This window comes from Berghia stephanieae, chromosome 1 (assembly GCF_034508935.2).
Source record: "Berghia stephanieae isolate SIO BIC M18660-M18661 chromosome 1, UCSD_Bste_1.3, whole genome shotgun sequence".
Classification (NCBI taxonomy): Eukaryota; Metazoa; Mollusca; class Gastropoda; order Nudibranchia; family Aeolidiidae; genus Berghia; species Berghia stephanieae.
Window position 1 is genome coordinate 23,441,748 of NC_088360.1, and position 11,277 is coordinate 23,453,024.

At 35.4% G+C, this 11,277-nt stretch overlaps 1 protein-coding gene across 1 annotated transcript; it reads left to right on the forward strand.

Moving 5' to 3' along the window:
- Window positions 1–2,579: 2,579 nt before the first annotated feature.
- LOC144970628 (trimeric intracellular cation channel type 1B.1-like) lies at window positions 2,580–10,905 on the forward strand. The gene is made up of 5 exons (XM_078910453.1): window positions 2,580–2,845; window positions 3,735–3,903; window positions 5,366–5,550; window positions 6,944–7,031; window positions 8,434–10,905. Exons 1-5 carry the CDS (start codon window positions 2,719–2,721, stop codon window positions 8,738–8,740), a joined length of 876 nt encoding a protein of 291 aa, XP_078766579.1. The 5' UTR covers window positions 2,580–2,718; the 3' UTR covers window positions 8,741–10,905.
- Window positions 10,906–11,277: the final 372 nt, after the last annotated feature.

Sequence of the window (11,277 nt, forward strand, 5' to 3'; positions counted from 1 at the left end):
TTTCTTCAGCGCATTCAACTTCGTATTTACAACTTTCCTCTATGATCTTCCTTTTTAAAACTGAAATGACATAAAACTGTCACAAGCGCCGTAAAACCCTTAAAAACAAACAAAACAGCATCCATCTTCAACTGTGACTTGCCACCTCAACTCGGTTTTCTGGATGGTGTCTTCTGATCTCCCACAGTGAACGGGGAGGTACTTACTGTGTCTTCTATCCCCCTATATATGTTTTCCAACTTGCTCTCTGTCTTTATCGTGGAATGAGATTACTTGATTTTGTCCTGGTCCTGGCCAGATGCTATGGCTGAGAGGGAAATAGTCAAAGGTATAGTTAGTTTTGGGAGATGATATTTTTTCCTTGTACATCATCTCTGTGTTGTGCACTGTATTATGTTTTCTTTATATTATATATGATTTGTAAAACATTTCAGTGTGTTCCACTTAGAAGGGACCTATGCATGTCTGGAAGAGACTTTTAGTGATCTTAAACCAAGTACTTTGAAAGTGCCCTCTTGGAATCTACACCTGTTTCTTATTTGAACCAATTCCCCTTTGTCTTTCCTTTTCTTGGGTGCTTTATTGTAATTCTAGAACTTTTTACTATCCATTTTCTTCCTTTTAACTGGCGCTGATATGACCTTAATGTGTTGCAACTGCCTTAAAACCCTTAAAATCAAACACACAGTGGGCAGAGACGTCACTTTACTGTGTCTTCTATCCCCCTACATATCTGTTTCCCTTTTCCACGTTGCTCTCTGTTCTTCTGGATTTGGATTGCTCAGTTGTTTTTTTAATTTCCGGCCCCGGTGGGGATCCTTCTTATCTGAGAGGTAGACAGTCAAATGTATAATATCTTTTTTGAGAGATGATATTTTTCTCCTTGTAAATCATCTCTCTGTTATGTACTGTATTATGTTTTATTTACATGTTATATTTGATTTGTTAACATTTGAGTGTATTCCTCTTAGTGGGGACCTGTGCTTGTGTCTGGATGAGACTTTTAGGTGATCTTAAACTAAGTACTTTGATAGTGTGCTCTTGGAATCTACATCTGTTCCCTATTGAACAAATTCCTCTTTGTCTTACCTTTCTTGGGTGCTTTAATTGAATTCTATAACTTTTTACTATCCCATTTCTTCCTTTTTACTGGCGCTGATATGACCTTAATGTGTTGCAAGCGCCGTAAAACCCTCAAAAACAAACAAACAATCTCTCTCTCGTTTGTGTTATTATAGTTTTTTAGTTTTGAATATATTGTACTCGTGTGTAAATCCACCATAGCAGGATCTATTGGGGATTGCATCTAGTATAATTCAAGAACACATTCTCTCCTTTGTCGAACTTCCATGTCCCACGTCCATATAGCAATACTGAAAGGACAAAACTCTTGAAAAGGGAGAACAATGTCTTCCTGCTTAACTGGGTGGGGATCCTGACCTCCCATAGCGGACAGGGAGGTACATACTGTGTCTTCTATCCACTTATGTCTGTTTTCCAACATGCTTTCTGTCTTTGTCTTGGAATGAGATTACTTGTTTTTTTCCTGGCCCTGGTCGGAGTCCTAGCTGGGAGGGAAACAGTCAAATGCATTATTATTGTTTTGGGAGATGATATTTTTTTCCTTGTAAATCATCTCTCTGTTATGTATCATTATATTTGTTATTTTGAATGTATAATGTAAGCATTTGAGTGTATTCCTCTTTGTTGGATTTTGTGCTTGTGTCCGGATGAGACATATAGGTGATCTCAAACTAAGTACATTGGTGGTATGCTCTTGGATTCTACATCTGATCCCTATTTGTTCCCAGTTCCCATTTGTCTTACTTTCTCTTGGCTGCTTTAATTGTAATTCTAGAACATTTTTACTATCCCATTTTCTTCCTTTTTACTGGCGTTGATATGACCTTAATGTGTTGCAAGCGCCGTAAAACCCTTAAAAAAAAAAACAAAAAAAAAACTTCCTGCTTAATACCAGTCGTCCTTCAGATATGAAATTTCTTGTTTGATGATGTTGCGAGTCTAATTCTTGATGTAGAAAGAGCCCCCTTCATCTTTTGATACACTGCCCAGGTAGGTGAACTGTCAACTTATTCAGTCTCCTTGTTGTTTACAGACATGGTATTCTTTTTAATGTTGAGTACCAGGGTTTTGCACTTGTGCTCCGAATGTCCCTTCACTGTCTTGGTTGTAGTGTATATGAAAAGCACTGCCGCTGTACCGGTTCCATACCCTCAGCAGTTTTAAGTTTTGCTCGCACTAACGGAACATTTTCAGTGGAATCTTGTGGAAGTATTTACTGTCAAGCGCATGGCATAGAGCATGTTAGAGAACCATGATTATATGCTGAAAAATGTTGCTATCTCTTCTAAACAATAACCCGAAATAGCATTTTGCATTTTGAATGAATGCACTTGGTTGACGCCCACTTTTTCGGCATTGAACTTTAACATTGACCATTGACCTGAATAGGGTCAAAGCACGGCACATAAGAGCTGGCGGCGTTTCAGACACCTGTGTAGTGTACCGGGTTCTCTGTGTTGATTCAGCTGTGTTACGGGTTACGGTGCCTCGTTTCTTCTGCTTGCAGGAAGAGGGGAAGAAGGGGGAGGAAGCCAACGAGAGTCAAAGTCAAACTCGGATCGAGGGGAGGAATCCAACCAAGTGCCATTTTGTTTCATTTTCGTATCGGCATTTTTTACCATTATTTCATTAAAGATGGATCCCCAAACATACATGAACATTGCAACGGTGGTTACCAAGCTGAAGATGTATCCGTACTTCGACGCAGCTCATTATCTGCTGATGTGCATTTCGGTGAGAGAGGATATCGTGCCACAACAAAGTGAGTAAAACATCCAAGGCTTTCTACATCGGTGTTGAATGTGCTTCGTGTTTTATTTAAACATAATTATGCTATAGCAAATTTTTCTTTTCGGTAGGCCGTACGAAAGCTCCAACATCCACAGTATTTTTTTAAAATATAATGTTCTAGAAGGGAGGGGGGGAAACTTTTAAAAAAAAAAAAATCTCCCCCTCTCCCAAACCCTAAATACTGGGGATGTAGGAGCTTTCGGAAGGCCTCCCTTATTTTCTACTTAGATATGTCTGCTAGTCAGATTCAGATCGAGTGTCTAGTCCTGGCAGTCTCGTCTCGTCAACCAAGTTCAACAAATGAAAAGAGATTTATTCACTGAATGCTCAGTCACAGTCCTAGTCCTGCCTAATAATAATAATGCTTTTGATTGCATCGGCATTATCGTTCTGTCTAAAGGAGACCTTGACATTTTAAATAAAAATCATAAGCAAATCCATTCACAGTTGAAGAAAAGTCACACCGGTTATATATATTTGCTTCAATTGAAGAAAAAAAGCAAACAAAAGAACAACAAACTCCCATTGGGAGCTTATTTTGGAAAATAAAAAAAAGTATAGAAAGCATGCTAATGCTAGATAATTGAGGACTCTGCCACAGTGCTGCATTGCAAATGCAAGTTAAATGATGTTTCTAGAAGAAAAAGTGATATACCAACCACGCATGGGCCAATCGGTCTTAAAAATCAACTTATATGCGCTATAACTCGAGACCACTCTAGCTTAGCTTGTTGTGTTGTTAGTACATGCCTTACCCACAATGGAATATCTATAAAGGTCTGGTCATATCACTGAATTTCTGACCCTATCAACTTTCTAACCAATCTATTTGTATGAAATTCTGAAACCTTTTTTTATAGGTTCCACGGCACCAAACACACCATTCCCTCGGAGACATCCTCTCTCCAGTTGGCTGTCTTCAATGCTCATCTGTTTTGCTGGAAGCATATTGGCAAACTTTCTTCTCGGAGAACCTGTGATTAATCCATTCAAAGACCATCAAAGTGTTGCACTGGCATCCATTATTTGGTGAGTTATTTCTCATTTTTATCCGTTTTGTCATCCTTCTCATCTTCACAATCAGTATTAGTATTACCATTATCACCTCAACTGTCATTCAGTTTCAAGAAATTTTGAAATTGTTAAAGTATAGCCAAGTCTCATGTCATCTTCTGAATTTGAATCTGAATGTTGCTCGAAGTGTACACAATTACACAATTGTGAGATGATCTGGTAAAACCCGTTGGATGTCGCGCAAGCTAGTTTTGAGATATGAGCAAATAAAGGTGAAAAATCGTTATCTGCATAATTTTCATTTTTTCACTTCATTGTTTTTAGTATCCATCCAACTACATACTCACAGATTTTGCTTATCGAAGCTTATAGATAATTTGATTTTCAGTAATTTTTTTTTGAGTTCTACCGATGCAAACCTAAAATCTGCCTCGAAGGTGGTAGATTTAATTTCAGCACTGAGGACCGAAATGTTTCAAAACCTGAATGCATTACATATTAATTCCTTTTGCCTTTGTTAGATCTACGGAATGCAAGTCAGTGTGCATGAATACAAGCTAACATCAAGTCAATAAAATGACTATGCATGCATATGTATTCAAACAAAACGAGTAAGCAGAAATAAACAATAGTCCCAAATTCCATTTACTTTCCTGTCTGAAATAATATCATCAATAAAGTCTTGAGACTGGTCGCGCTTTTCTTTAAATTTTGTATCACAATTTACAGTATGAGAAAGATCTGGTTGCACCATTACTCTCTTGGACAATTGGACAGCAAAGACGAAGCCGCACAGGAACCTCCTCCATATAAAGTATCGTGTCACAGAGTGAAGTAGGGCAAAAAGGGGGGAAATACAGTCAAAATCATTGGTTTGTGTTACAGAAGGGCTTTATTATTTATTTTTGAGTATGAATGTGGTGTGCAAGTGTTATTGTAATGATATTGTTTAGGCAATATGTAATGATTTATAGACATGTCTTGTCTTTTAAAGTGATTTTCTCTGGGTTTTTTATTTTTGACCAACCTCCCATCAAATGTGAATAATTTGGACCATTCAAGATAATAAGATATATAATTACAAAATTAAAACTGCATTTTGGTCAGAAATGGTGTGGCCTCTGTTCAGATATATAATAATATGGAATTCGAATTTTGTCAAGAAATGGTGCTGATATCCTAGATTGATTGCTTATGTGACTAAGTCTTTCCTATTCTAAAAGGATATTTCAGATATTTCAGAGCAGACTGATCAACAAAGAGAGTTTTCTCTAATCAAATATTCCACTAACTTCCCCCCTCCTCCTTTTCACTTTCGTCCACTCCCGTTCCTTTCAAAGATTAATATAATGTCCAACATTGAGGAATATCAGGACATATGAACCCTGCAGTCCATATTCTAGCAATGGATTTGAATGATCTAAATATTTATTATTAATCAGCAAGTTTACTAAATATTTATCTTATTTTCAATCAGGTACTTGGTTAACTTCTCCCCCTTCGACTTGGTATACAAAATCAGCAAATTCCTCCCCGTCAAATTGATGATCTGCATCCTGAAGGAGACACAGCGAGCACATAAGGTCTACCATGGTGTCCTTGTCACTGCAAAAATGTACCCAAGCTCCTATCTCATCATCGTCTTGATTGGCACCATCAAAGGTAAATAAATAAAAAATATCAACATCTATAAAGCGCATTTCCATGGTTAATATGTTCAATCCACTCCACAATATGTTTCATTTATTCCCCAAGCAGGCCATATGGGCCCATATTTCCATTTCATACAGTAGCAGTTGTGTGTACGACATCCTTTTTGTACCATTAACCTCTAACAATATACATCACTACCTATAGCCATTCACTTTTCATTCGAGTGGGGAGGTGTGTTTTAAATGCCTCACCCATAGACAAATCAGGACTAGAATTATTCCGTCTCATTGTAGGGACATTTTGTGTTGGTCAGATTCTCTCGGTGATGTCATCAAGACTTTCTCAAGAGTGAACACAGACTAATTATACTATTATGGAGATCCTCTTCCTTTTAAAACAATCTGTCCCATCCCCAAATATTTATTTTATGTTTTAATTTTACTGGGCATCTATTTTTGTTTTTGTTTAACTTTTCGTTTTTGTTGTTTTTGGAAAAGACGGTCAACAAATCTCAGATGTCTGGATGGATACATTTTTGCTAAAATTTGAAATTAAGTGTTTTGAAATTAATTTGATAAGCATATAGCAATGAATAAACTAAAAATCTTGTCAAACTGAATTTAAACATTCACTTTTTTTGCTTTGCACAAATTCTGGCACCCTTGGGGTCACTTATAGGGCAGAATAGGTTATGTTAAAAGGATTTACAAAGGCCTCAAATATTCCTTTGATATTGACACATTGAAGACAAAAGCACGTTTTTCTAAACCAACACAAAATTTGACATACTGTAGAAATGAATATTGGTGCACCAGGAAATGTCCTCTCACAGCAGACATTTTGCTTCCATAAAAGTGGGAGCTATGAACTTGATTTAAGAAAAACTAATGAAAACTTCAACTTTTCAAAATGTTGGGAACTGTGAGCTTGATTTGATAAGTTACTGATCTACAAATTAAATGCAACCGAGTTGTCATTTTTTAAATGTAATGAACTGGTATCATACAAAGCAATAACTAAGTGATGTTTTTCAGCACAGATTCAACACAACCGCCAGCATGTTATGCTAAGAATTCTGAAGCTTTTCATCTTTTGCCTTGTGGCAAATGCTCCAACAAAGATTTGCTTTAAATATTTAATGCAATTTTGGAGATTAATCTGTCTTTCTTGATATAAAAAAATTATCTGTTCTAACTTGTTGACATCTAGATCTGGATACACTCACCAAAAAAAAAACCATAAAGGGTGTTAATTATATCATTCAGCAGTCCATTCCACTCAGCGATTATTCACTGAAAGAAAAAGCTGTATATATGTGTTTGTTATCATGTGGCACTAACACTTTAGCTATGTTTGTGATGGATGTCAATTATCAGTAATCCGTTTTTGGCTTCTTTATTAGGTGCTGGAAGCGGTATAATGAAGACAATCGACAGACTTGTGAGGGGAATATGGATACCTGCCAATAATGAGATTTTGATGCCGTCATTGTAAGTATTTCATTTTTTTCAATGGACATCTTAATATTTAGAAGCATAAATTATAGGAATATAGTGGAACTTTGATTCAACAATTGATGTCTCCACCTAATAATCATGTCACTTCTTATTGCTGTGCCTAGCAAGCTATGGACACGGATGCTTTTTTTTCTCCTATAATCTTATAGTACGAGTCTCGGGTTATTCAATCAACATACAATGCATACACTTTTACAATTACGTAAGTTATCGTATGTTTAATTGAGACTAGTCGCATAAATATTTCAGTGGTTTTATTTTTGACTAGAAATTTAAAAATAAAGTATATTTTGCCACTGATATCAATTGATGGCCCATAGCCACCTTTAGTACTTGCAGAAAACCGAAGCAAACAGCCCACAGATTCTGAGTATTACTCACAATTTTAACATAGACAATTGAGAAAAATGCGGTGTTGTGCTACAATTCCTTCATCAGTGTCTCAAAATGTTGTAATAAATGCTCACTAACTGTGGGACTAGCCTATCTGTCTGTTTGGCATGGACTTGGCATGTACTAATACTTAAGGTAGTTATGAAATTAAGGAATGTATTCCAGACTTTTCATTGAATGGAAATAGATAATCGAGGGGATAGAATGGGCTAAATGGCAATGTTTAGTAGTGGTCGAACCATCCGTTAGCAGGTTTTATCCAAAAACTTTTAAAATGTTTATCAAATAATGATTATAATGGCAATACACAGAGCCAAGTATGTAATTTTGCCTTTCCCCTGTCGTATGTCACTTGTAAAATCAAGTTAAGACTGAAAAGGGATTTACTTGATTTCAATTCAGCTCATTTTTAGCTCACAAGCATCTCTTAGGAGGCTCAAGGTACTTTACAACTCAATAAGTGATGGTCATTGTTTGACCCATCTCTGCTTCAAACTGGTTTCATGTCTGGGTTACCAGGTTCCAAAACATCGATTTTATAGCTAAAATGGCCAGAAATATGAGATTTTAATTATTGTCACTATAAGTAGGTTGGTATTTCAATTGTCCTCACAAAGCTTATTGACTAAACTCAATTTTAATACTACCAATTTAATGTTTAAAATAGAAACCCCCCTGAAATAATTCCCTTTTGACGCAATAAGTTACAATGTTTTGAGATCACACACATACACACACACACACTCAAACAAAATGAACAAAAATTGAACTTCAATTTTATTCTTTTTTTAAAACAAAATTTGGGAGTAAGATTATTATAAGGCTCTGATTTATGTTTAATTTTATGTCACATCCCAAAATTTACTTTAACTATTGATAGTTTACTCTCATTTATGATGTGAAAGGAATTTCTGTCATCGACTTTTTGCATCACTGCTACTATTTGTCTCATGAGTAAAATCACTTCTTGATCAAATTTCAGCACAACCAAAGCCTCACTGGTGACTTCCATCATCTTCTTGTGTGAACGTCTCAACCTGATCGCAGTGCCTCATCCTCTCATCTACTTCGGTGTGGTCCTCTTTTTCATCTATTTCAAGATCTCCTCTGTCGTTCTGGGCATCCACGATCCATTCAGTCCCCTTGAGAATCTATTCTGTGCCATCTTCATGGGCGGAATGTGGGATGCCATGAGAAGAGCCGCATCCAGAGAACCAAAGAAGGAAGAAGAGAATAAGGACATGCGGAATGAAACCATCAAGTCGAAAGAGGAGAAGAAAAAGGAATAGATAAGAACTGATCTATTTATCTCTCGCGTTCAACATGAATAGAAATTGGAACAAAGTTGTTTGGTTGCCTCTTCAATTGAATATGACAGATTATAGGGTGATTATTTGGTCAACTGCCAAATTTTCTGAAACATCTACCCAATTTAAATTACTGTTTTAATGCCACTAATGGTATAAATATAACTGATCTTTAATTCTATTCATGGCAGAGAAATAACATTTGAAAACTGCCTATTTCAGATGAAAAGCAAAATTAAGTGACATCCCATTAAGCCCAATTAATTATCAACTTGCTTAGCACAAGGAATATTTATAAAGTTATTAAATATTTTAATATACCTAAGTAAAAGATCTGACTCACTTTTAAAATGATGTTATTTTTCAACATCCAAAGCTGGTGTTTTTTCCTGGGTTTTTGTTGTTTTTTTAGAGAATTTAATTTTGTATGATCAATGATTTTATTATAGTGATGAAATAACTGCCACCAAAAATCAGGTGGCAAAAGACCTCTCACAGCTATTGTAAACTTCCATTTTCACTTTGTTATCTCTGTCCCCATCATTATGACATATCATGTTAAAATAGTTGTGATATATTTCAGTCCGAAAAAAAACAAACACCAACTCTATTTTTTTTTCCTTCACTAATAATTCCATACATCATATCAAAGTTATAACTACCATCCATAAATAAACCAAATTCATCTGAACTACAGCATCTACTCTTTTTTCCAATGCCCACAAATTTCAAGTTTTCCAATATTGGAAAATTGTTACCACTGTCTAGTTGTTATCATTCCCCTTAGATAACTGTGTTTCCTTGTTATTTAGGTAATTTTGTTTCCCTGGTATATTAGTTTCCTAGATCCTTGACTTTTCATTTAGACTTATTCCATAAATTGATTTACAGATGATCTTTTTAATCATTTTTACCATACCACCTCATCATGGACAGAACATTGTCGTTAACAAATCGAATTCCTCTTGAATTTGTTTACCACAACGTTTCTTGATTCCCTTCACCTTTTTTTTCATTATTACTCAAAACCTTTATATATGAATGTCCACTCATATTCATATTCATGGAAGTCATTTGCTCCCTCTATTTGAATTACATTCAAGAGTATTTGTCATAAAATGCTGTCCTTAAATCTTTGATTGTAACATCATTTTTGTGTGAAAGGATCAGCGCTCTGCTATAATGATGTACTCATAAGATTTTCATTTTAATGCGATGAATTTCTTAGTGATATGATTACTTAAGGTGTTTGTTAAAATGTAAAGATATTTGGGTAATTGGTATGATGAGCAAATGTCAGTTTATTGCACACAAATTACTTCATTAACTTTTGAAAGACCAAAGTTTATCATAGAAGTTAAGATATCACAGCAGTTGAATCAAAACTGCATATACTCAGTTTTATTGACCACTTTGCTATTTTGTGAAGAATTGTGGAATAGAGATTAATATGATTGGTTAGGTTAAACACCTATTGAAAGCAGTCGAGAAGTATTATATTGCCCCGGTGTAAACAAGTTACATAAATAGATTCATAAACTCCAAGTTTGTAGGGGTTCATTCTGACATTCTTAGAGTCTCTCCAATCAAGGCTAGGCTAAGTGGTTGTTTATTTATATTTGTATGTCACAACTAAAAGGCAATACTTTAATAGATAAAGCTGGTGACTGATGAGTGCTTTAGATATATCTCTCCTGTCCCCTTTGTCTGTTATTCACTTTCTCTCAGTCCTGGGCGGCTTGGTTTTAATATTTAATCTTTCTACTGTTATAAGTGCCCCTTTTTCGTGAAACCAAAATCATCTCTCTGTGTGCTACTGTACATTACATGTTTATTGGAAACCATCTAAGTTTCTACTATTTAGTGGGAATCACATGCTGGCATCTGTGGGAGACTTCGGATATCTTGGCACATTGGACAAATGGTTCTCGGACATTTTTATATAATTTCCTTCAACTTCAACCACTCTCTTGGCCTTAATTATTTTTTTGAGTGATGTTAAAACTTGATTGAACTAAAAGAAATACCATTTAAAGATCAAGAGATCAACCATCCAATAATTCTCAGGTTATAGGAAATATAAGACATGTCGATAAATGGGAGAGAAGTACCTAGTCTTAGTTGCCGCCCCGCCCGCCCCCCCCCCCCCCCCCCCCCCCCCCCAAATAAAAACAAAACAAAACAAACAAACATAGCATTTATAGGTACACATATTTAATTGTAGAGAAGGACTGATTTTAAAGCATTTTATTGGTCAATGATCCTTCTTTGTTCATGCCAATCGAGTCAATTATATTAAATTGTTGAAATTTCTGTCGTATGTATTTATTTATTTTTTATTTTATAGAATGATCTTTTGAATTTATTGAAAGATGTTAATATCATCTGCATTCACAGACAAATAAATTTCACCAAGTTCATTTTATTCTTATTACCAATACCATTTTCAATACAGGTGCTGTAAAGTTATAAATTGTGATTTATGATAATAATTAGGAATATAATAAATGCTATAGGCC

What these genes read in the sequence shown, in the direction of transcription:
- LOC144970628 (XM_078910453.1), top strand. Translation starts at nt 2,719, where the DNA reads ATGGATCCCCAAACATACATGAACATTGCAACGGTGGTTACCAAGCTG. An exon ending in GCACTGGCATCCATTATTTG is followed by an intron (nt 3,904 to 5,365) that starts GTGAGTTATTTC and finishes ATTTTCAATCAG; the next exon opens with GTACTTGGTTAACTTCTCCC. An exon ending in GAGATTTTGATGCCGTCATT is followed by an intron (nt 7,032 to 8,433) that starts GTAAGTATTTCA and finishes ATCAAATTTCAG; the next exon opens with CACAACCAAAGCCTCACTGG.